Source organism: Bidens hawaiensis, unplaced genomic scaffold (genome assembly GCF_021521415.1).
Source record: "Bidens hawaiensis isolate Kalapana, Puna unplaced genomic scaffold, B.hawaiensis_p1.1 tig00035166_1, whole genome shotgun sequence".
NCBI lineage: Eukaryota > Viridiplantae > Streptophyta > Magnoliopsida > Asterales > Asteraceae > Bidens > Bidens hawaiensis.
The window spans coordinates 10358-37741 of NW_027496133.1; the positions used below are offsets into that span (position 1 = coordinate 10358).

The following is a 27384-nucleotide window of genomic DNA, read 5'->3' on the forward strand; positions in this document are numbered from 1 at the left end:
ACTCATTAATTGAGAGAATATTGTGTGACTGATCTCTTAGAATTCCTAGAATACCCTAGATCGATTATCCGTTTGTATGATTTTAATATGATATAAATGGAAATCTTTTGAGTGAATCCTGAGTGTGTCTTCTATCTTTGATTATTCATTGCAACCGTATGTTTGTTATTGATTCCGCCTTTAACAAACGGATATCTTTCTAAATATAGTAACCCGTCATTAACTCTCTTGTCAACACGATTAATCTGTGTAAGTTATGACATGATTTGAGTAAGATCCAGCTGAAATCCAAGGGGACCGACAAACTCGAAACATACCATACTCAAAATATTCTCACTTTTAACCCAACGTGAATGGAAGTGGGGGGCGTCACCCCGATAGATCTACCAACATTTATGTGTCTGTTACCCGGTTAATAGTTATTTAACCAAATTGATTCATCCCACTATAACAACAATTTGTAAAACAATCCGCGTTTCCAACAACAATACAACGAAAACAGTACAATACATACATATATATATATATATATATATATATATATATATCAACATAAATATGCTTTTCCCCAAAACAGTTTATAAAACAATTAAAACATGGGGCGTAGAGAAAACTCACAGTTAATTCCAGAAATTGTCCAAAAAACTCGTGTCCTGAATCAGTACACATTTGTTAATTTTTATAGCTCAAGTTTGAATGATTCAGTGACGACTCTATCCTCTATGACCTCATTCTAAGTGATCACACAAGCATACAAGCACACAAGGTTCCTATTTAATCACTTAGCAATTATCGATTACACAAGTAAGAAATTAGTTAATAATAATTTAGTAAATTTTTATTAAATAATAAAATAGTATGTAAATTGTGAAAGTAATATTTTGGTTGCTGGAATATTTAGAAAAATATAAGTCTTGCCATATTATTACTTTAAAACGGTTTTTGTCGGTTTTGCTTTTAAAGACGAACCGATTAACTTTTCATGTAAAACTTGAATTTTAAATTACCAAAAATAATTTTATGTATGATTTTGGTCAAGTTTCATAAGTTTGTTCATAAAAATGTCATGGTTTTTATTTTTGGTTTTATTTTCTCAAAAACGTCAATTTTTAAAATTTTCGTGTCGGTTTTCGCGACACGAATCGTGTAAGGGTCAAGTTTTGCTTTCTTGACCTTCTCTTATACCTTAACTTATGTTAGGTATAAGAATATTATGGTTTTAAGGGCTTATTCAAACAGTCCCGGAAACCCCTTGTCGGTTCACTTTAAAAGTCGAACTTTCCGACCGTTAATGTTACCGACAAGCTTTTTAAGCTATATTATCAAATCAAATCATCATGTACAGAAAGTAAGCATATAATAACATGTATTTCATTATCATGCAACACATAATACACATCAAACAATTATCCAAGTACCCATGCTCAAGCCTTAGCTTCAAGTTTCAAATAAAGTTTCTTATATTAGCAACTTTGTTAAAAATCATATTTTCATCTAGTTTAAGTTTTCAAGCATCAAGATATATATCATATGTTTTATCTCATTCAACTTGTTTGACAACAATCAATCCAACTTGTTTCATAAGCTTGTTTCATCTCTTCTACTACTTTACCAAATAAAGTTTCCTGTTTTAGTAAGTGTCGGTTATTGCAAATCTCTAACAACTTAATATTTCTCCATAGTAATGTTTACCAACATATTCCTAAGCATGTATCATAAACTACTAATGCTTGCATGTATCAAGTAACCATTAAAACTAAAATCACAAATTTCATCAAAATAAAGTTTCCTTTAATAGCATGTTTGTCATTAGTAACAACTTGTTTATTCAATTCATGCCACATGAGTGACAATATCCTAACTAAAAACCTAATCATGTATTAATCCAACAACAATTTTATATACTCATTATCTTGTCTATCAACATTATCAAGATATTTCAAAAGTCACTTTTCAAACAATCATCAATATTAACTTTATGCATGTATATCCTTAAAGTTTAATCGAGTGGGTTTAGCAATAGAGATTATTATAGTATCATGCAGTCCATATTTTACGAAAAAGAGTCATTCCCGACCCCAAGCCATGGCTCACGGCCCATGGGGGTGGGTTCAACCAGGTTCCATTTCAATCTTTTTAACCAAAGACACAACCAAAACTCATGTCAAGTTATTATTCAAACTAAGTCTTTTAGCAAACTCATTCAAGTTCCATATAACTAAGTGAAATCAATCTATCAAGTGATCATAACCCATGCTATTATCAAGCAAAACAATCACTCACACACACACAAACCCTCTGCCATGCATGCATGTACAAATCAAAACCGAACTTTGCATTTTTGAGACCAAAATCATTATTATCAAGCTCTAACTAAAGCAAAATCATCCAATGCTTAACCACATTACCTTAGGGTTTTGAATTAGATGTTCAAGAGAAGAAAACAAGGGCTTGAATGTGCTTAAACTCTTTCCTAAGCTCTCTTGATCCTATCTTTTCATTATGTTAGCATGGAAAGCCTTTAACTTGTATAATATGAGTGGTCTTGGATTTTGAAAGAAGTGGTGGTGGAGAGAGAGATGGGGGCCGACTCTTGCATTTTGATACGTGGAACACGTCGTGTATCCCACGAAGTTATGAAGGTAGCTCTAGTCGGTAGGCTACTGGCTCTATACGTTGAATAATCTTGAATGGTCCAACGAATCGAGGGCTTAGCTTGCCTCGTTTTCCGAATCTGACTATTCCTTTCCAAGGCGAAACCTTTAACAACACTCGGTCTCCTACTTGGAACTCCAACGGTCTCTTGTGGTTATCAGCATAACTCTTTTCTCTGTCGGCCGCAGTATTTAACCTGTCCTTAATCTGAAAGACCCTGTCGGTGGTGTCTTTGATAATTTCAGGTCCTGTAAGCTGTTTCTCTCCGACTTCTGCCCAACAGAGAGGAGATCGACACTTCCTCCCATACAAAGCTTCGAACGATGCAGCTTGAATGCTGGAGTGATAACTGTTATTATAGGAAAACTCAGCTAAAGGCAGATAAGTGTCCCAAAATTTTCCAAAATCTATGACACAGGCTCACAACATGTCCTCCAATGTTTGGATGGTTCTCTCGCTTTGACCATCTGTCTGAGGATGATATGCGGTGCTCATGTCCAAGCAAGTTCCTAAAGACTGGTGGATAGATTGCCAAAAATGAGAAACAAAACGACCATCCCTGTCAGAAATAATTGAGACAGGTATGCCATGCTTGGCTACAATCTCTTTTAGATAAATCTGGGTCAACTTCTCCATTATGTCATTTTCTCGGATGGGTATAAAATGAGCAGATTTGGTCAATCTGCCTACTATTACCCAGATGGCATCATGGTTCCGCGGCGTAACTGGCAGCTTGGTTATGAAATCCATGGTAATATTATCCCATTTCCACTGTGGGATCTCTGGTTGCTGCAAAAGTCCAGGTGGCTTTCTATGCTCGGCTTTTACTTTGGAACATGTCAGACACTTGCTGACATAAACGGCTATGTCTCCTTTCAAATTGGGCCACCAATAATGCTCTTGGAGATCCTTGTACATCTTGGTTGATCCTGGGTGGATTGAATATCTAGACTTATGCGCTTCATCTAGAACAAGTCTACGCATATTTCCAAAGAGTGGTATCCAAACTTGATCAATTAGGTACAATGCTCTGTCGGACTTTTCTATGAATTCAGCTTCGAGTCCTCGCAACTTCTCGTACTTCAAATAACTTGGCTTTAAATCTTCACGTTGCGCATCACGAGTTTGAGTAGTGAGACTCGTCTGAATGGTTAGTCCTAATGCACGAACACGCAAAGGCTTTTATCTCTCCTTTCTACTCAATGCGTCAGCTACAACATTCGCTTTACGCGGGTGGTAGCGAATATCGCATTCATAATCATTGAGCAGTTCTACCCATCGGCGTTGTCTCATGTTCAGATCCTTCTGGTCAAAAATGTGCTGAAGACTTTATTATCAGTGAATATGGTACATTTTGTCCCGTAAAGATAATGCCTCCAGAGTTTGAGGGCAAACACAATAGCTCCTAGCTCCAAATCGTGAGTTGTATAATTTTCTTCATGTACCTTGAGCTGTCTTGATGCGTATGCTATCACCTTGTTCCGTTGCATAAGAACACAACCAAGACCTAGGCGAGACGCATCACAATACACTACGAATCCATCAGTTCCTTCGGGTAGAGACAAGATAGGCGCGCTACACAACTTTTTCTTTAAAATCTGAAAAGCTTCTTCTTGTTCTTCGGTCCATTCATATTTCCTTTCTTTATGGGTTAATAGCGTCAAAGGTTGAGCTATTTTGGAGAAATTCTCGATGAACCTCCGGTAATACCCAGCAAGACCTAAAAATTGTCGCACTTCCGTAGGTGACTTGGGTATCTCCCAGTTTCTGATTGCTTCAATTTTTTGGGTTCCACGTGTATACCTTGCTCGTTAATCACGTGTCCAAGGAAACGTACTTCTCTCAACCAGAACTCACACTTTGAGAACTTTTCATACAGCTTCTTATTTCGAAGTAACTCCAAAATTTGCTTTAGATGTTGCTCATGATCCTCTTTGGTTCGTGAATAGATAAGTATATCGTCGATGAATACTATCATGAATTTATCCAAATATGGCTTACAAACTCTATTCATGAGGTCCATAAATGCGGCGAGGGCATTTGTTAGACCGAAATGCATGACTAAGAATTCGTAATGACCATAGAGGGTCCTGAATGCGATATTGTGAACATCTGCATCAGCAACTCGCAGCTAATGATATCCAGATCGCAGATCTATCTTTGAGTAGTAATTGGATCCTTGCAATTGATCAAACAAATCATCAATCCTCGGTAAGGGGTACCAATTCTTAATGGGCAGTTTGTTCAATTCGCGGTAATCTATACACATCCTGAACGAGCCGTCTTTCTTTTTCACAAAAAGAACTGGTGCTCCCGACGGGGAATAGCTCGGTCTGATGAATCCTCTAGCAATTCTTGAATTTGATTTGCCATTTCCTGCATTTCTGAGGGTGCCAATCTATATGGAGATCGAGCTGCCGGTGCAGCATCTTGAACTATGTCGATTCTGAATTCAACTTGCCTTGGTGGGGGTAAACCCGGTATTTCCTCAGGAAATACTTCAGGAAACTCTCTTACTACAGGAATATCTTCAATCTTCGGCTCTTCTGCTTTTGTATCCACCACATTTACGAAATACGTTGGATAACCCTTGCGTAGCATCTTACGCGTCTTCATAATACTAGTAAGATTTGAACCTGAATTCCCTTGCTCACCTTGCACAACTAGGGTTTCACCACTTGGGAGTGGCAAACGAATTTTCTTTTCCGAACAGATAATCTCAGATTGGTTAGCCAGTCCATTCCCACAAATATATCAAAACTGCCTAAATCAACGGGTAACAGGTCTATATCGAACAGATGATTTTCTAAAAGGAGATTACAATTCCGTACAACTTCACCAGTTTCAGCTAATTTCCTATTAGCTAGTTCAATTGAATATTTGGTATCTAGTTTACTGGACTCTATACCAAGGAGGGGCTCAAATTGCTTGGAAACAAAACTTAGATCGGCTCCGGTGTCGAATAGTACATAAGCGTAATTGTTATTAATAAGAAACATACCAGTGACAACCGAGGAATCCTTCTTAGCTTTCTTCGCATTCAACTCGAAGGCTCTTCCTTTAACATTCTGGTTTCTAAGCTTCGGGCAATCCTTCCGGAAATGTCCCATACTTCCACATTCAAAACACCCGGTGTTCGGCTTCCCTAAGCCAGTCGATGAGTCCTTGCTAAAACAGTATTGAGCCTGATGTCCGAACCGATTGCACTTGAGGCATTTCCAACATTCACCAACGTGACTCCTTCCACACCTGTTTCACTGAGTCGCCTGACTCGCGTTTCCGCTTTAGTTAGTTGCGAACATCCTTCCGGTATTCTGTCTCTTCCAGAATTGTCCTCCTGAGTTCTCGTTCCACTTTCTCTTCTGCTCGGCCAACTTCGGAATTGCTCCAGAATCCTTATTTTTTGGGGCAGCGTCGGCTGTTTTCTAACTTGTAACTTTCAGCGTTCCCATACGGACGACATCATTGGTTAGGGTTTTCGCCAATTCTCTGGTAGACTGAATCGTGGATGGCTTCGAGGAAGTAACCATGCCTCGAATTTTAGGTGCCAAGCCCCAAAGGTATCTCTCGATCCGAACATATTCCGGCGTGACCAGTCGTGGCACTAGCCTTGCCAGCGCGTTGAACCGGGAGGTATATGTGCTGATATCCTCACCTTCCATTTTCAGTGTCCAGAACTCGTATTCAATCTTTTGCAGTTCATTCCTAGGACAGTACTCCTTTAGCAACAATTCTTTCAGTTCATCCCATTTCAAACGGTAAGCCGCATCTTCACCCATATTTTGGATCAAGGAGCTCCACCATTCTAAAGCTTCATCCTCAAACGAACATACTCCATACATAACTCGCTATGCGAGGGTACAATCACTAATCTTCATAACCGACTCCATCTTTTCTATCCATCTTATGATCTTGAGAGGTCCTTCGGCCCCGGTAAAAGGTTTGGGCTTACACCCTTGAAAAGTTTTATAAGTGCACCCGGGCACTACATTCCCTGTTTTTAACATAGTTTGCTAATAATTATTACTGATTATTAAAGGTTACTAGTTAAAAATTCTCGTTGGAATATTTATAAAAATTTTATCCCCTTTTATTTAAAACAAATATGTATACCGCTTGGCATTCCTGCTCCAATATCGTTTTGGGCATTTCGGTCCCCGTTTCGGTTCACATTTTGTTGTTCGAGTGTCGTATTGACACGTTGAGCGATCATTTGGTCCAACTCCTCTTGAGATGATGGTAGTCTGGTTTCCTGATTAGGGGCGGTTCTTCTTGGTGCCATAATTCTTTCATTTCATAAAACAAATGGTTAGTTGGCAAATTTTAAACAAACAACCATAATAATACTTAAACAACCATTAACTTCATAATCTTAGGAGGGGAAACCTATAATCATCCCAAAATACAACCAAATTGGTGTAATACATACTACACCCTAATAGTTTTGGATTCCCACCATTACAACAAACACAAAAGGTCCAAACGATCATGACAACATACATATTAAAATAAACAAACAAGACAATATAGGTCAACGGAGACCCAAAAGATAGTGAGCACTAGACTCCACCGCTCCTAGCCCAGCCTCCAGTCCACCGATCCTATTCTCCATATACTTCATGTGACGGTTAAGAGTGTGCAAAAACTTAGACAAAAGGTCAAAAGTCCAGCCATTATCGATACTCTTACATTCCATCGTCGCGAGGAGAAGCTTAACACCACATAAGGCGGAATCCTGCATAGCTAACATCTTGCTTTGCTGATCCGTCCTCTTATCCACGGTCGGGATAATTTCCCGCGCAAACCCTGGTCCAACGGGGGTGGGGGTGGTGCTTCAAACACGGGTGGAATGTAAACGTGGTCATTTCCCTCGTACTCGTCACGGGTCCGTTTCCTAGAGCTTTCAGAGTCTCATGGAAAACAGGCTCGTGATGTGCCGGGGAAAAGTCTGGCAGTGGTACAATCGGAGGCGTTAGTGCCCCTTTAGTTCCACTTTCTGAGTCATGAATAATGATGGGTTGCGGTGACGACATCTGTAATACGTAACCAATTCGCAGTGATCGTTAGTAATAATAAATAAATATATCCAAGTAAACAAATAAATATACACACATTTTTGTATACTTACACTTTTACCTTATTTCGAGAGGTGGGAACGAGCGCGTGTTTGAATATTCGGTTATATTTTAGAAACTTGTTACATTTCTAATTCACTATAACGATTGGCTCTGATACCAACTTCTATCACACCCCGAAAACCATAATGACAATCAGCGGAAGACTTAGGTTAAGCCTTTCGGGATGTGGCAGACGCCGTTAGCCAATCACATTACAACACAATTTATTTATATTAAAATAAACATTTTTATTTAGAACATCAGAGTCTTGCGTGTCCAAAGACACGGATAATGTTATTTAAAACATTAATATATTACAAACAACATCTTATTCAAACACCGACACTTCGTTCCCGCTCCCTCCTCGCGAAATCCTCACTTACCAGAAAATCATATTAAAATAATTTTGTCAACACGAATGTTGGTGAGTTTCTCGATAAAAATAGTTTTCATATATATATATATATATATATATATATAATAACACAGGCGAATATGATAGTTTGCAAGCTACCATATCCCCATAGGTACCGATCAAAAACGGTACACACACCATACCGATCACACACGGTATACATAACAATACCAAACACGGTACTCAAATAACCAACGGATTGCCTTTTACACAAAAAGTGTTAGTTGTAAACTAGCTAAGAGTACAACGCGTGTATGACTACCAATTTGATAACTCGAAACATACCATACTCAAAATATTCCCACTTTTCACCCAACGTGAATGGAAGTGGGGGGCGTCACCCCGATAGATCTACCAACATTTATGTGTCTGTTACCCGGTTAATAGTTATTTAACCAAATTGATTCATCCCACGATAACAACAATTTGTAAAACAATCCGCGTTTCCAACAACAATACAACGAAAACAGTACAATACATACATATATATATATATCAACATAAATATGCTTTTCCCCAAAACAGTTTATAAAACAATTAAAACATGGGGCGTAGAGAAAACTCACAGTTATTTCCAGAAATTGTCCAAAAAACTCGTGTCCTGAATCAGTTCACATTTGTTAATTGTTATATCTCAAGTTTGAATGATTCAGTGACGACTCTATCCTCTATGACCTCATTCTAAGTGATCACACAAGCATACAAGCACACAAGGTTCCTATTTAATCACTTAGCAATTATCGATTACACAAGTAAGAAATTAGTTAATAATAATTTAGTAAATTTTTATTAAATAATAAAATAGTATGTAAATTGTGAAAGTAATATTTTGGTTGCTGGAATATTTAGAAAAATATAAGTCTTGCCATATTATTACTTTTAAACGGTTTTTGTCGGTTTTGCTTTTAAAGACGAACCGATTAACTTTTCGTGTAAAACTTGAATTTTAATTTACCAAAAATAATTTTATGTATAAATTTGGTCAAGTTTCATAATTTTGTTCATAAAAATGTCATGGTTTTTATTTTTGGTTTTATTTTCTCAAAAACGTCAATTTTTAAAATTTTCGTGTCGGTTTTCGCGACACGAATCGTGTAAGGGTCAAGTTTTGCTTTCTTGATCTTCTCTTATACCTTAACTTATGTCAGGTATAAGAATATTATGGTTTTTGGGGCTTATTCAAAACAGTCCCGGAAACTCCTTGTCGGTTCACTTTAAAAGTCGAACTTTCCGACCGTTAATGTTACCGACAAGCTTTTTAAGCTATATTATCAAATCAAATCATCATGTACAGAAAGTAAGCATATAATAACATGTATTTCATCATCATGCAACACATAATACACATCAAACAATTTTCCAAGTACCCATGCTCAAGCCTTAGCTTCAAGTTTCAAATAAAGTTTCTTATATTAGCAACTTTGTTAAAAATCATATTTTCATCTAGTTCAAGTTTTCAAGCATCAAGATATATATCATATGTTTTATCTCATTCAACTAGTTTGACAACAATCAATCCAACTTGTTTCATAAGCTTGTTTCATCTTTTCTACTAGTTTACCATATAAAGTTTCCTGTTTTAGTAAGTGTTGGTTTTTGCAAATCTCTAACAACTTAATATTTCTCCATAGTAATGTTTACCAACATATTCCTAAGCATGTATCATAAACTACTAATGCTTTCATGTATCAAGTAACCATTAAAACTTAAATCACAAATTTCATCAAAATAATGTTTCCTTTAATAGCATGTTTGTCATTAGTGACAACTTGTTTATTCAATTCATGCCAAATGAGAGGCAATTTCCTAACTAACAACCTAATCATTTATTAATCCAACAACAATTTTATATACTCATTATCTTGTCTATCAACATTATCAAGATATTTCAAAAGTCACTTTTCAAACAATCATCAATATTAACTTTATGCATGTATATCCTTAAAGTTTAATCAAGTGGGTTTAGAAATAGAGATTATTATAGTATCATGTAGTCCATATTTTACCAACAAGAGTCATTCCCGACCCCAAGCCATGGCTCACGGCCCATTGGGGTGGGTTCAACCAAGTTCCATTTCAATCTTTTTAACCAAAGACACAACCAAAACTCATGTCAAGTTATTATTCTAACTAAATCTTTTAGCAAACTCATTCAAGTTCTATATAACTAAGTGAAATCAATCTATCAAGTGACCATAACCCATGTTATTATCAAGCAAAACAATCACTCACACGCACACACAAACCCACGGCCATGCATGCATATACAAATCAAAACCGAACTTTGGATTTTTGTGATCAAAATCATTATTATCAAGCTCTAACTAAAGCAAAAACATCCAATGCTTAACCACATTACCTTAGGGTTTTGTTTCGGATTAGAGGTTCAAGAGAAGAAAACAAGGGCTTGAATGTGCATAAACTCTTTCCTAAGCTCTCTTGATCCTATCTTTTGATTATGTTAGCATGGAAAGCCTTTAACTTGTATAATATGAGTGTTCTTGGATTTTGAAAGAAGTGATGGTGGAGAGAGAGATGGGGGCCGGCTTGGAAGGAAGAAGAAGAAGAAGAAGAAGAAGAAGAAGAGTGGCGTGGTTTATGGGGAAGTGGGGAGGGTCTTAAATAATTAATTAATTTCTTCCATATCTTAACAAAATATTTCTAATGATTGCCTAGAGTGTTGATTGGTCAATTAGGGAGGTGGGGTGGCTACATGTTGGCCGCCATTTTTGAGGGAGGGGGGAAGGTTGGGTATTAAATTTTATCTGGTAAGTTTTGGTGGTAAGAATTAACGTAAAGTAATATTTGATGGACCAAACGAACTCCGTTTCTAATAATTTTTGTCAGACATTAAACGAAATTGAATTTCAGTCAGTAAAAACCTAAAAACTATTTTTCTGAGAAATTTAACGGTGGGCTCTTACGGTGTCCTCTACTGACTCTTGATCGCTTATTTTCTAATTTTTGCGATTCGAACCTTCTAAAATTAAGTTGATATGCTATCTCTAATATTCCAATATTATTTTTGATTTTTCGAGATCATTTTGTCATGTTTATGATTTTATCCGTTTCTAAGTTGTCACCCGGTGTCATTCTGCGCAGTGCTCACTACGCGACAAATTTCAGCTTTTTCAAGCTTTATATTTTAAAACTCATATAAAAACAATAATTTTGGACAAAAATACTTTTTAATTATATTTATTTTATTAATTATTATTTGATCATGGCTACGGTAATTACCAGATCGATGGTCTCACAGTAGCGAATTTCACAAAATCACTAGGCCCATCGATGTTGTCTCATGTTGAGATCCTTTTGGTCAAAAATGTGTTGAAGACTTTTATGATCGGTGAATACAACACATTTCGTTCCATAAAGATAATGAATCAGATTTTGAGAGCGAAAACGACGACACCAAGATCTAGATCATGAGTTGTGTAATTATTTTTGTGAACCTTAAGTTGCCTTGAGGCATATGCGATAACTTGACCTTGTTGCATGAGAACGCAACCGAGACCTTGGTTGGATGCATCGTAAAATACCACAAAGTCATCGTTTCCATCGGGAAGGGATAAAACGGGAGCATTGCAAAGCATATTCTTTAGAGTTTGGAAAGCTTCTTCTTGTTTCAGTCCCCATTCATAAGGTTTTCCTTTATGAGTTAGTGAGGTGAGGGGTAACGCGATTTTGGAGAAGTTTAGAATGAATCGCCGATAATACCCGGCCAAACCAAGGAAAGATCGGACTTCCGTGGGTGTGGATGGAGTTTTCCAATATTTTAAGGCCTCGATTTTGGCGGGATCAACATGAATACCTTTATCGTTGACAACGTGAACCAAAAATTGAACTTCTTTTCACCAAAATTCACATTTTGAGAACTTGACATAAAGTTGTTCCTTTCTTACGAGGTCGAGAATGGAACGTAAATGATGTTCATGTTCGGCTTTGGTCTTGGAGAAGATAAGGATGTCATCGATAAAAACAACTACGAATTTTTCCAAGAATGGTTTGCAAACGCGGTTCATGAGGTCTATGAATACCATGGGTGCATTGGTTAATCCGAAAGGCATAACCAAGAACTCGTAATGTCCATACCGAGTACGGAAAGCGGTTTTAGGAATGTCGTCTTCATGAACACGCAACTGATGATAACCCGATCGAAGATCGATTTTGGAAAAGCAAGTTGCGCCTTGGAGTTGATCGAAGAGGTCTTCGATTCAATGCAAAGGGTAATGATTTTTCATGGTGAGTTTATTGAGTACACGGTAATCGATACACATGAGAAACGAGCTATCTTTCTTTTTCACGAAGAGGACGGGAGCGCCCAAAGGGGAAGAGCTTGGACGGATATAGCCCTTATCGGAGAGTTCTTGAAGGTGGTTCGATAACTCTTGCAATTCCAAATGAGCTAAACGATAGGGAGCCTTGGCTACGGGAGTCGCTTCAGGCACAAGGTAGATTCGAAATTCAACAGGACAAATGGGTGGGAGACCAGAGACATTTTCAGGAAAAATGCCAGGAAATTCACAAACAACGGGAATGTCTTGAATTTTCTTTTCTTTGGGATCTTTCACCACCGCTTGGGCTAGGAATGGAACATACTTTTGGCGCAAGTACTTACGAGATCGAGAGCAAGACATGAGGTTGAGTTTCTTGGGGATCTTTTTGCTAAAGACTTTGAGGACTTTGCCATTGACGAGGGGGATTCGAATGAATTTGTCATAACAAACGACTTTTGCACGGTGTAAAGCTAACCAATCCATACCTACTATGATATCAAAGCTTCCCATTTGCATCAGTATGAGGTCGATTGAGAATTCGTTCTTGCAAAGAGTGAGGATACAATCGCGAATGGCCGAATTGATGGTGATGGAACTACCATTGGCGACTTCGACAGAAAAAGGGCGAGAAAGTTTAGTATGTGGTATGGCAAGGATAGATTCAAATTTAGAAGAAACAAAACTCCTCTCAGCTTCGGTATCAAATAAAATTGAAGGTAAATGCTCATTTACTAAAAACGTACAATTCATCACATCGATGGCAACTTGAGCTTGGTTAGCGTTCATCATAAAGGCACGCCCTTGGTTGCCATGGTTGACTTGTTAAGCTAGAGGAGGAGGGAGAGCTTGCATTGCTTGCGGGTGTGGTTGAGGAGGAGGGCTTGCATGGCTTGGAGCGATTGAGCCATAGGAGCCAAGAGTTACGGGATTTGCGGTTGATAGGTTTGAACTTGGTAGGCTTGGGTTTGGTAGTAGGGTGTGGGCATGACTTGGGCTTGGTTAACGAAGGCAAGTCGAGGACAAGCATTGCAGAAATGATTCCGATCTCCACAATTGAAACAAGCCCTAGGTTGAGGGGGAGGGTTTTGAGCAAACAGTGCGGGTCGGTTCGGTTTTGGTTAGTTGGAGTAAATCTTGGTGGAGCGGGTTGCCCATGTGAGGCTTCCCGACACACGTTGCTAAGGTGACCATAGCGGTTACACTTAGTGCATTGGCGAAAAGCGGAGTAAGCGGGATTATGGTGTTGGCAAGTGTTACACAAAGGGTGAGAGCCGAAATACGGTTTTTGGTTTGGAGGTGTTGGGATTGTGATTGAGGTTGAGATGGGTGAGTGACGACATAGTTTCGGTGGTTGGGTTTGCTTTTCTTCTTGGAGTGGTGAGATGAGTTGTAGTAGTTTATGGATTGAGGTTGCGGGTCAACTTCGGTGAGGGTTGATGGTTCGGGTGTACTTTTCTCGTTGGGTTTCTTTGAGCTTTTGATAGTCAAGGTACCGGCTTTGACATGGTTTTCGGAAAGAGCACCAGCTAGGGTAATTGCATCATGAAGGGTTTGCATTTTACTACTCATCACCTAGTCGCATATTTGCATAAACAAACCGCCGACATACTTGTCATTTGCCTGTTCGAGGGGAGTGACCAAGTGAGGAACCAAGAGGCCAAGCTCATGAAAGCGATCGGAGTAGGCGGAGTTGTCACCACTTTCTTGCTTAAGTTCCCAAAATTCGGATTCGAGTTTTTGGAGTTCATGTTTTGGGCAAAATTTCTTCATCATGACTTCGGTGAGCTTGGTCCATGAGTAGGCCATAGCTACTTCCGCCACATTGGCGAACATTTCGCCATTCCACCAAGTGCGGGCGGTTCCCTCGAACATGCTTGAGGCGTACGTGGTTTTCTTGGGTTCGGGGCATTCACAAAGGTTAAACAAACTTTCCATTTTTTCGAACCATTGCAACAAGGTAGTGGCACAATTCTTTCCATGAAACTTAGATGGGTTTCCACCGGTGAAATATTTCAAGGCGAAAGGTGTGGGGTTAGGTGTGGTTTGAGTAACTGGGGGTTGGGTGGCTTGAATTTGAGTTATTAGTTCGGGAATCACAGTGATGATTTCTTTAGCAACCATAGCGGCCATCCGACGACCGGAGCTTGACTTGCGAGTTTGACGACTAAGTGGAGGCATTCTAAAATAATTAAAGAGAAATGATATAAATTTGGGGTCATTGATATAAGTATGAGGGAAATGAGTAAATATGAGGTTTTAATGATTGTGAGTCCTAAAGTTATGAGGATGTTAAAAAAATTTGTTAGTAAAACAAGTAAAAAAAATAGAATGTTAAATAGTTTAATTTAAATCTTTGAAGTTTGAAATAATGTGTTAGGATTTAAAAGCGGGAAAAACTTGCATGAACCACCATGACTAGTTGTCCCAACATTGAATCTTAAAAATCGTTGTAAAGTGGGGAGTTATAATAACAATAAAAAGTAAACGATTAGGTAATCAGATTGTTGAAAACATTAGTCCACGTATCACCGTGGCTCTTATGCTTCCAACAAAACTATAAGGAGGCAACCGGAACGCTTGCATTCGACAACTTAAAGTATTGACATGTACAACACGATTCGTTGGCCTAGAAGACGAACACTACAATTCAACCATCCTAGGTAAGTAAATCACCTTCGATTCTTGGAATCTTTTTGTCAAATGATCGTTTCATAGTGTTTCGCCCTCTATGATGGCTGCAAACCCAATATAAATTCGACCTTTAAGAGATCTTAAATAACGGGATCCAAATTAAGTTTGTGATCCATAAAACAATACAAAAATCTACTTTTTATGATAAGGTAAGGATACCTTGGAATACTATGAGAGTGTGTGCATGTTTATATTTTGGAGATTAAATGAAATAAATAAGCAATTAACTATATAAGTGTAATGAACAATAAAGTGGGGTAACACTGATAAGCAACACGTATAAGGACCCTAAAGCAAAACTATACTAGGTCGTTACGTCTAACCGCATATCCTATAGTCTTGGCTCTGATACCAATCTGTCACACCCCGACCAAAGGCAGCGGAACATGCCTGGGTGCAACGGATTTCCCATGAACACAAGACACTATTAAAGTGACAATATTTAAACCACAAAAGTAATACATCTTGTTCATACAAAACAACACCAAATATAAGAATTTAATTGTTCATTCTTCTAATAACTTAAACGGTCTCAAAGCAAAATAGCATCTTCGAACTCCAATCAACCAATGATCAAACCTGTAACAATGCATAAAATAGTGTTTGTCAACACGTATGTTGGTGAGCAATTTCATAGTTTTGAGTATATATAATATGAGGCAAAATCCACAAACGAATATGAGACTATAAATAAAAGCATCAATTGTGGTATATAAAACTTATGTAAATAAGGATCATTTCTAATCGGTAACAACCGACATACTCGGATAATGATGCCCTATGCTATTTGCACAAGGCTAGTAGTTAGAGGTGCGTATGATCATACTTATTGAGACTCCACCACTTGCATAAAAACAATTACTCGTGCACGTAAATCATATGAAACATATAACACACAATAAAGCAAGTATTCTAAGTATCATACAACCTAGAGATTGTGGTTTGAAGATGAAGTATTATAAATCATTCTTATTTTGGATAAGTATGCATGCTACCCCCAAAGTATAAAAGAAAACGGAGGATGAAATGTACTCACGTGAAATAAGTAACTTGAAGGATAGTTTGCGATAAAACGGGGGAAGGGTAAGTTCAACGGGCAAAACCTAGATTAAAAAGGTCTTGAGTTAGTGGATGGTTTTAAAAGCTTTAAAATAAAATAACTTGACAAGTAAAATATATAATTAAAGTTTGAAGATTAAAATGTAAATACATAAGAATTGAAGTAATAGTTTTAGAAAAGTAAGTTTACCGAAGTCGGGTCTCGGCATTCTATTCATTTGTTTTTAGTTAACCTTTGTTAAGTAAATATTTGGGTATAATTGCAATATTGCAAAGTCAAATAGATACCAAAACGAGATATTACGAGTGTTCGGATTTGTCGGTTCGATTTTTGATAATTGGTCAAGCTCGAAGCCGAGATTCCAAAATGTTATGAGATAACTCAATTAAATCAAAAGAAGCTTAACCAAGTGTGTAGTTCTATTAAGAAGACATTTGTTATAAGATCAAGTAAGATCCAACATACCAAGTGTTTTGAGAAAACAATTAAAATTAGTTTATAATATAGTTTTAGATATAATATGAGATTCGGTGGCCAGACACACTAGTGTGTCTTAAGTGAGTGAACTCGGTTTAGTTCGGTCTTAGTTCGGTCCTTGACTCGGAATAAGACCGATGATGATTTCCGCGTACCCAATACCATAGAAATTTATTAAAATAACTTAGAAATGATAATACTCAAGTATGCATACAACATGTTAAAATAAAGTGTTTAAACAAAAGTTCGGTTTCGGTTCGGTCCTTGACTCGGAATAAAACCGAGGATGGTTGCCACATACCCAATACCATAGAACTCGTTAAAATAAACTTAAAAAGTAATAATACTCAAGTCTTACATACAATATGTTAACAATAAAGTATTTAAACAAAAGTTCGGTTTTGGTTCGGCTCTTGACTCGGGATGAAACCGAGAATGGTGGCCACATACCCAAATACCATAGAGTTCATTAAAATGATTTGGAAACTAAAGTAATTAGAAACTAAACAGCATTAGTAAGCTTGCACAAATTAAAGCATAAATTAAAGTGTTTATCAAGGACTATAATAGTTCTCCATGAAGCCTTGCCTAGCAATACACCTAAACCGACATGGCCGGAAAAGGGAAAGCCAAGGAAACAAGGGGAGTATATTTTTAAAATATCAAGCTTTAAATAACAAGAATTAGTTAGAAACAAGGTTAGCATTAATTTGACCTTAAGTAGTCAAACTAACAAGAGGTTGAAGATGAACACTTGGATTGAGAGAAAGTTTGGAGAGAATACTTAGATCTAGATTGTGGGGAGTTTGAGGTGAATGAGCAAACCCAAAGAGGATGCATTGGCCTTGTTTATATAGGGAAAAAGTTAAGGGTTGGCCATGGTATTGCTTTTAAGAAGTTTCATGCGTTTGGATGGTTTAAGTTGGTCAAACAAGATGTAAACAAACAAATATAAGTTAAACTCAATATTTCATTAATAACGACGGATCCGAAAGATCAAAACGGGTCGGGTTTTTGATACAAATATAAATATAGTTAAACCGAAAATGAGGAATGTACACAGGGTATCAATACTGTTACCGAAAAATTCTTAAAAAATCAAGATCGGGAAACTCGGGGTCGTTGCCGGTATTGGTATTTACCGAATTTTTGCTTATGGTATCGGTGCTAGTACCAAGTTTTTGGGAAATTCGGGATCGTAACCTGGGTTGTAAGCGGACTGAACCGAACCGGACGAGACCTTATCCGTGTTCGTCCGATAAGATGTTGTCAGATAAATGGACGGTTCACGAACACCCTACCAACAAAAATTTGTGTCTGTTCATTAAGGAATTGAGTTTTTCCGTGTAGGTTTGTATCCATTCGTTTGTATTGTAAACGGACGCTAACGTACGCTAATGGTCAACCGAATACTAACGGACACTAATGGACCAACAAACACCAATGGACACTAATGAACGTTAATGGACAAACAACATAAACATATCAAAATATTTAACATAAACACCAATGAACATTACATCACATGATATCCAAAAATACTTAACAATTAACATAGTAACCAAACACATAATCATATCAAAATAATGTTTTAGTGTTCAAAATCCAAAACTTCTAGTGTTTCACGAGAAAAAAAAACTTCAAATTCTTCAAGAAATTTCAACATACACAACCCTGTTAAATGGACGTAATTGGATGGACGTTAGTGGACGTTCACGACCACTATTGAACGAACACGACATTTGTCCATGTTCGTCTGTTAAGCTTATCGAACAAAGTTATTTTTAGGTGTTCAGTTCATTTATTAAACGGACGAACATAAACGAACTTCCCACCGAACAAACAGCCGGACGTCCGCCGGACAGCCCCATTAAAATCGGTTCTATACTAAGCTCATCTTTAGTGTAAAACCCCCACCCCAAACTTTATGGGGCAGTTGTGGCCGGCAGGTGTATGTGGGTGCGTGGAAAAGCGAGAGAGAACCAAGGGAGGGGAGGGGAGACGGCGCTGGGAGGAGGTGGCGACGGTGGGCTAGGCATCGAGCTCGTCCGATTGAAAGTTGTTGGAAAAATCAACTTACATCTTGTAATATATTTGTAACAATATTTTTTAAAGAAACTACTGAAGTGACCCTTACCTCAAGTTACTGGAAAGAGAAAGACAATGTTGAAAACATAAAAATCAATTGTTAAAAGAGACCAACTAAAAAACCGGTAAAACTAAAAGGGATGCAAAATCTAAATAACTAAATTGGACTAAGGCCATAACACGTGACACCTTTTCTTGTTCCACGGTTTCAAAATATATATACTACGAATATAATATATCTTTTATGAGCAAATTAAATCACTAAAATTTAACTAATTACAAGATTTACAGCTTAGTGTACAACACCTAATGCAAATGTAAGGAGGCAAATTTGCCATTTGTCCTACATCTTTCATGTAGTTTACTTATAAGTTATAAGTTAGCGTCATAAATTTTACTCAACTTTTAATATATTAATATTTAAAGATAAAAGATTATTTACATTTTCACTTTTCATTTTCAACCATATATTTTTTTTATTTAATTTTAAAGCAACTCCTTTCTCGATTTTAATTTTAAAAATGCTATAACTTTTTTTATGCGTCAATGTTTTATTTTTTTGTTTTTGAATTACACCATAAAAACGAGAGTTATATTCTCTTTAACTTGAGTATATTATTGTTATAGCTTTTTTATATATTAAATTTTAGAAAAAATAACATTTTACGTGATTTCTAGTTTTTGTGTTCCAGATACATCGCACAGATACCTTTCTAGTATGTATATAAAACAAATGGTTTGGTATGTAAATTGCATTTTATATGCACTATGTTGACAAAAATAGTTTTAACATAAGAAAAGGTTTATCGGTTACAAATTTATGTTAAAAAATACGGGGTTTGACACGTACATATTTTTATGTGAAAGAAAATAAAATGCTTGATTTTAAAATGATATTAATTATATGCGCTTGTGGATATTTAACAAATGGTTTGACATGCATATTAAAGAAAAAATCGGGACAATTCCAAGTCGAAAAACGGCTAAACGTAAAAATAAATAAAAAATAAAAAGTGAAAAATAAATAAAAAATTCAAACCAAAAGACCTACTAAAACCTCAAGTTCCTTCCATATGGAGCCTCTTTGACAGTTTGGTTACCCATAATTGCAAACAATAAAATTGGCTTGTTAATGTACAAATCCAAGCTTAAACTTTATCTAAAATTTGATCACATGGAAGTTGCCTTTTCTCCAAAACATCTTTGTTCTATTTACCTTTATTTTGGTAGCCACCCTATGATGACTAACAAGATCAAGTGAACTGGAACTTGCACTAGACATGTCTCGTTTTCAATAGACTGTGATAGAAAACCAGTGGAAACAAGATTCGAATATGAGACCTCTACAGTTTTACTTAAGAAAAATTAGATGCTTATCACCACAACACTCCTTGAAAATATATGTGCATAAAGATTGTATTCTAGTGTAAACATCATTTATTATATTTACATAGATTGTAATATAACATAAACAAATATAACAAATAATTCTTATGACTCTTCTCCAAAGAATTCCATTAAACATATATCACAAATAAACACATAAAAAATTACAACTCTATAAATAAGATATCATGTTTTATCTGTGAAGAAATAGGTCTTCAAGCATATAACATAGTTTTGGATCATTATCAGATTTTTGATATCTCATCATACCAAACATATTTTGGATTTATGATATAAGGCTAGATCATAAATGCAAGATTTCATAAAAATGTTAAGGTTAACCAAACAGAAGACACTAACCAATCACATGGGCGGTGTTACCTTCGTGCACCTTAATATTGTTATGCTTGTTGGACAGCAAATCATCTATTCAAATTCAACCACCACTTTCATTTACAAAAAAAGATGTATTTCTTTATTAGACCAACAAATTCAACAAAATAAACCAATACATTTATATATCTTAACGTATCATTAATTCTGAAATAAACGTACCCCTACATTTATCATACCATATACGTCATCCCGACCTGTATGATATTCATATGTGGGACCCTCATCGTCGCGGCCCCACCCCTACAATTATTCCTCAAAAACGAATAAAAATAATTAATCACAAGCTTCTTCAGGAAAAACGAGTCCTTTTTTGCTCTGACGTCACCATGCCCAAGCAAATAAGTAAACCCCGACTCACTCGCTTCCCTTAGAGCCGAAAGCTCATACTCCAAACTCGGGTCATCATCAATAGCCCCCATCACACTCGATGGCAAATCCGACTCACCTTCGGGCTGCAACAATGGCTCGTTAAGCTCACCAGAATAGCTCCGTTGACCAACCGACACACTTTCGAAATCACCATCGTTGATTTCGTTTTCCAATGCAAGATCTTGAGCTTCTTTCCACATAAACTTCTCCAAACTCTCAACCAAAAGCTGCTCAAACGCGTGATGATCTTCTTTCCTGATATTAGTGGTGTTCAAAAAGTTAATGGCTCGCTTAAAGTTCGCTCATATCTAAACGAGCTGAGCCTGAGCCAGGGTTGGCTCGGCTCATGGCTCGCTTGAAAACCTACTCCTAGGCTTGTTTAGATTAAATCCCAAATTTTAATACAGACGATAATAATAATAACATACAAAAATCTGAAAAGAAAACAAAAGTAATACATGTAATATGCCTCTCGGTCTTTAAAAAAAATTAAAAAAATGCCAAAGTTAATACATATAATGTTATAAATTTTATTGCTCATAAATCAAGTATTATGTGTATGTTTGAAAATTATTTCTTCTCTTTTAATATATCAACACTTACGAAAAAAACATATTATAAAAAATTAACTAGCTTTCAACGAGTAGAACTCAAGCTCACATTTCAGCCCGTTAAGATAACCGAACCGAGCCGAGCCAAGATATTTTCAGCGCCCTGGCTCGACTCGGCTCGTGAACAGCCGTACCTGACATCCTTGTACCCGTAACGGGCAACACATTGAAACATATGGTAGTCTTTCGGGCAAACCCGTCTGAAAAGAAACCGTTCTTCTTGAGCCACAACCGGGACTGGTACGTATTTGATGCACACGAAAACTAAAGTCGAGTGGATCGCAGGCAGGTCGAGTAAGAACCGGCCCAGGACCGAGGGAACACCATGGACCAGCTCGTTGTAAAGCAGCCCGATACCCGGGACCCGAACGGTCCCGAGAGTTGACCCGAGGTCATTCATGAAGTCAATTGAGATTTTTCCTTGGACTTCACTTTGGTATTTTAGTACACTTCCGTAGTTCCAAATGTACATGACACATAAAAAGAATGATGCGAATGCGAGTGGAAGCCACCCGCCTTCGGTTATTTTGGATAGGACTGCTGACATGTATAACAGCTCGATGGATCCGAATACGATGAGGAAACTGAATGCTAGGTAGATGTTTGTTTGCCATATTAGAAGCATGACAAGAGTTACTAACATTGTGCTGACCATCATCACACCGACTTCTGCTATGCCTGCGAAAAGAATAAGTTTTTAGAATGGTGTTTGACCGGAAAAGTAGACGGGTTCGAGTCATTTTAAGAACATCAACTTCTTCAGGTAAAAGCAGGCCGCTTTAGAGAAAAAAAAACATCAATTTGGTTCAGGTTAAAAGAGGTTGTTGTATAAACTTTAGGTGGTCAAAATAGGCTGTTTTGGAAAAGCATCAATTTGGTTTATATCAAAACAGACCGTTTTAAAGAAGCGTCAAATTGATTCGGATCAAAACAGGCTGCTTTGAAAAAGCATTATTTCATTGTAGGTCAAAAAGGGCTGTTTTGAAAAAAAAGCATCAATTTGGTTCAGGTCAAAATAGGCCACTTTAAGAAGGGGGTCTTAGCAAAACGAGTTCAGTTTAAAACGGGCTGTTTTATATATTTTAAAAAAACATCAATTTGGTTTGGTTCAAAACCATCAATTTGGTTCAGGTCAAAATAGGCAATTTTAAAAAGGCGTCAATTTAGTTCAGGTCAAAATGGGCAATTTTAAAAAGGCGTCAATTTAGTTCAGGTGAATACAAGGTCTTAGCAAAATGAGTTCAGTTTAAAACGGGCTGTTTTATATATTAAAAAAAATCAATTTGGTTTGGGTCAAAACGCCCTGTTTTATTAAATAAACATCAATTTGGTTCAAGTCAAAATTTCAATTTGGTTGGGGTCAAACAGTCCGTTTTGAAAACACATCAATTTGGTCCTTGTCAAAACCGGCCATTATGAAAAAGTAAAATTCTGGTCTGGGCCAAAATGGTGTTGGGTTGAAATGACTCGTTTATTTTTGTTCAAACACCACATTTCTCTAAAGACCAGGCCATGATCACCGCCTATAGTTATACGAAGATTGAGAAGAAACCGAACCGTATGCATTGGCAATATCCGTTGTACTTTGAAAAGTAGCAACAACCAGAACACACATGATCATCAAGAACCAGTTAATAACAGGAATGTAGATTTGACCCATAAACTTTCTTGAAGTGTGGATAATCTTCAACCTTGGGAAGCACCCGAGATTCATTGATTGCTTTATGCACGAGAAAGAAGCCGATATCATAGCTTGACTAGCAATTACAGCCGCCAATGTGGCTATCACGAAAACGGGCCAAAAAAGCCTATCTGTTTGTCCATGTTTATACACAACACCAAAATGTTAAATGATTAGTAATTACAATGGTTTAATGGTTTTTAACCGAATTAAGGTCCATAGAACTCTAAGTATTACCGGGAATCGAATCATAGAATATTCTACTTGCAGAATCCGGGTGTCTCATAAGATATGCAGCTTGACCCATGTAAGCCAACAGAAGACACGGAAACACAACGAACGAGAAAGCAATCTAGAACATGAATATATGATCAGATTATCATTAACGAGTGAACTTAATTAAACTACTAATACAGATTACTACTTATGGTACACGGGTCGAACGGGTAATATATTTAGAAAGTTTACCCATCTGTATTCAAGATTGGTTAAAACGAAAACGGGTCAACATTACCCATTTGGAGATGGGTCGATCGGGTAATGTTTTTAAAAAGATTTTAAAATATTGAAATTCAAAAATAAGATTATCATTGTAATTATATACTCAAAACCCATAAATAGTCTTGAAAGGAGTAACTTTTAAAATCACATCTAAAACATTACATATATGTAAATATCACGAAAAACGTTCTTTAAATATAAGAAGTTATTTTAATATAGTCCTGAAAGGAGTAATTTTCAAAAACAAACCTGTATAGATGGTACAGAAAAATGGCCCAAATCAGCAAACATAGCTTCAGCTCCTGAAACAAAAGTGTCACATTATCACATAATAATGTTAAAAGGAAACAAGAAAGATTATAGCTTTACAACAATATGTAATCAAATAAACTTACCCGTAATGCATAAAACACAACCACCAAGAGATGACCACGCTTTGAACGAATTCTTTCTAAAGAACAAATATATAAACAAAGGATTAATCGCCTTCACGACATATATATTATACTTGATAAGGTTGTATAATCCAATCGACCCGAGACTCAAGAACCACAAAGCAAGACATGGGGCAAAAGTCAAGCCAACTTTACTCGTCCCAAACCGCTGTATGCCAAACAATGCGACAAGAATAATAATTGATACAGTCACTAAAGCACCTGTAAAACACAATATCTCAAGTTAAAATGTCAATATATTTGACTTTAAAAAATCGACAACTAGTTGTTCACTTACCTGTGCCAAATCCTTGAATTTTACCTTCCAGACCACTCACAGCAGACATGACTGCAATCAGTAACGTTGGGGTGTGGATAAAACTGAAATAACTGACTCGTAACCGGAATAACAGGATCCAACCCAAAACCGATGGTTTGGTTTTATGTTTTTCTAAAATCCGAATCTATTGTAAATTCATGGATTATAAATTTAATTGTTGAATATTAGGTATCTGATAAAAAAAACATAAATGGTGTAGCCCAAAAGTTTTCGCCCAAATGTGTAATAATCAATTGTTCATTAATTAATAAAAAACAAATTGGACCTAAACTCATTATTTTGGGCCATTTTTTGCCCAACATTTGCATGAACAAATATAAAAACCAAACGCTTTTCCAAATCCAAAGACCAAATTTTCGGTTGTTGGTTCAGTTTGAGCCCAAAACCGACATGTGCATACTCATGTATTATAAAAGAAAATCGAGTTAGTTGACCACTTACCTGATATTGCGGGGGTCAGAATACCGTCTCCAATAATCATAGAAGTTCCCATTAAAACGAGTAACAAAAGAAGGGTTTTGTAAAAGGAATTGTGTTCTAATTTTTCTTTAATATTCAAGGCCCGCTCGAGTTCTGGAGTAGGTAATTTCAGCCTATAACTAGAGATCCGTTCATCGGCTTGTTGACGGTTTGGTAAAAGATTGATTTTTGCATACCTGCAGATTAATGAATACAATGCAAATGTTCCTCCTGCATGATTAGATTACATATCAGCAAGAATATGTGAAAGTTTTATAAAAGCCGAGTTTTCACAAAGACAACTTAAATGTGTTGTTTTTTTTGTAAATTATCTTGAATATTTTTATGGAAGATTTCTTAGAAATGCAATGCATGCATTATGTTGTTGTTCCAAAGTTAAAGAAGTAATATGAGTTTTTGTCAAGTCAAATCTGGTCTAGTAAAGTCAACCAGTGCTTGTATCAGCAAAAAGTCAGAAACTTTGAGTCTTTGACTTTTAATGGCCAAACCTAGATCTTCTAAATTCACAAATAAATATAGACTTAAATTTAACTCGCGAAAAGATATAAACTGTGAGTTTTATTTGTCAAGCTTGGTTCTTCTAAATTCATAAAAGAGTATGGACTTCTTATAAATTTAACTCGCACAAAAGATATAAACTTAGACTTTTAATGGTCAAACCTACTTCTTCCGAGTTCATTACAACATGTTGATTTATTGTAAAAAATTTAACTCGCGGACATCCAATAGAAGACTTTTTTACAATTTTAATGCAGTCATCGTGACATTCTTGAAAAGTCAAAAACTCGCATAAGTGTTGAGATAAAAAAAATCAGTCTGTTAGACCAGTACAGTACTACAGTCAACCTTTGGATATATTTGAAGAAGAATAAGTCATGTAAATCTAATTGTTACCTTCGCCATTGTCGTTTGCTTTTAGCACAATAAAAACATACTTTGCTAAAGGCACGAGAGCAATGGTGTATATAACGAGTGATAAAGCTCCCAAAATATCAACCTCGGACTCAATTTGAATCTTGCTGAAAACATCTGTGAACACATACAAAGGACTTGTCCCCATATCACCATACACAACTCCAAGTGTCTGAAAAGCCAATCCAAGTGTCTGCCAGATAGATGCATCCTGATATTTTGTAAAAAAAGTATAGCATTATGGACATTGTTCCTATCTTTAAAGGAACCAAAGTTGGTCCAACTTGTATTTTAGGCAATGTTGTAAAAGTAGGATTACAAGGCCGAGTACTCTCCTAGACTCCTAGTACTCGTTACAAGGTATGTCACCGAGGCGAGTTTTTGTAAATCCGCCTAGTTACTAAGAATCGGTCAAATGTGGTCAACCTCAGCCAGAATCACATCTTATCGGTGAACTTGGACCGGTTTTTACTCAAAAAAATAAAACATAATTGTTATTTCAATAATATTAAAGAACAAATATCATTTTTTTAATTAATGATTAGTAATTTTTAGAATATTTTATATTCAAAAATTTATTTCTTTTATTTATATTGATATTCACCTATTTTGTTATAAATATTAGAAACCTTATGATATTTGACATATATATAATAACCAAATATTAATTTTCTTTATATTTACTATGTCCGAGTACTCTCCGATTACTCCCCGAGTACTCCGAATACTCCCTCCAAGGGGGTCGGCCGCCTAGCGACTTCTGCAACATTGATTTTAGGATATCAATATTGATTTAAGGTTAGAGATTTTCAAAGGGTTTTATTAAGGTAAATGGTTGAAATGATGGCATGGTGGCTGATGTGTTAAAGGTAATTATATTAACATTTTAAAACAATTTGTTGGCGTTATACTTAGTTTTGGCCTAAAAGAATTTAGCTGGTTAACCTTGTCTTAAAAAAGTTTAATTAATGATGACATATCAAATATGACTATTGGCCATTAAGTATCCAAAACACTAATGATGATACATAATGATAGCAAACTGTTACTAATAATCAAACATGAGAGCAAGTAAATATAATAAGAAAAATTGAGGTAATTAACCTTGTTATGGTGAGCATGAGAGCCAGAAATAGCCAATGACTCAACATCAAAAGAGTCAACTCTCTTGGGTTTCTTCTTAACCAGCCTTCTTCTAACAGATTCATAGCCTTCATCCTCATTTAGCAATGACCATGGTGGTGATTCTGAGTCCACCTCACTACCGTCCACCCATCGGGAACTCGAATCACCACCACCACTCCTCCTCCTCAATAATCTAGCACTAATGCCACTACTAATCTCTTCAATCCCATCATCATCATCATCCATCCTTAATTTCTCCAACAACCCTAATTAATTTGGCCTTATAGTTAATAGTTTCAAACTCAAAGCATCAAATCACATAAGTAGTGAATCAAAACCCAATTTGAAAACCTTGGAAAATAGTTA

The 27384-nt window shown here is 36.5% G+C and overlaps 2 protein-coding genes across 2 annotated transcripts; both read right to left on the reverse strand.

The window, feature by feature from the left end:
* Window positions 1-5318: 5318 nt before the first annotated feature.
* On the reverse strand, window positions 5319-5765 carry LOC143587172 (uncharacterized). The gene has a single exon (XM_077068538.1). The coding sequence runs from the start codon at window positions 5763-5765 to the stop codon at window positions 5319-5321; it is 447 nt and encodes a 148-aa protein (XP_076924653.1).
* Window positions 5766-20663: 14898 nt separating this feature from the next.
* LOC143587171 (putative potassium transporter 12) lies at window positions 20664-27323 on the reverse strand. Its single transcript, XM_077068536.1, has 10 exons — window positions 26998-27323; window positions 25876-26104; window positions 24943-25191; window positions 24460-24510; window positions 24123-24383; window positions 23977-24029; window positions 23464-23578; window positions 23103-23357; window positions 21680-22223; window positions 20664-21189 (listed from the first exon to the last, which is right to left on the reverse strand). The coding sequence occupies exons 1-10, from the start codon at window positions 27262-27264 to the stop codon at window positions 20736-20738; spliced, it is 2478 nt and encodes an 825-aa protein (XP_076924651.1). The 5' UTR covers window positions 27265-27323; the 3' UTR covers window positions 20664-20735.
* Window positions 27324-27384: the final 61 nt, after the last annotated feature.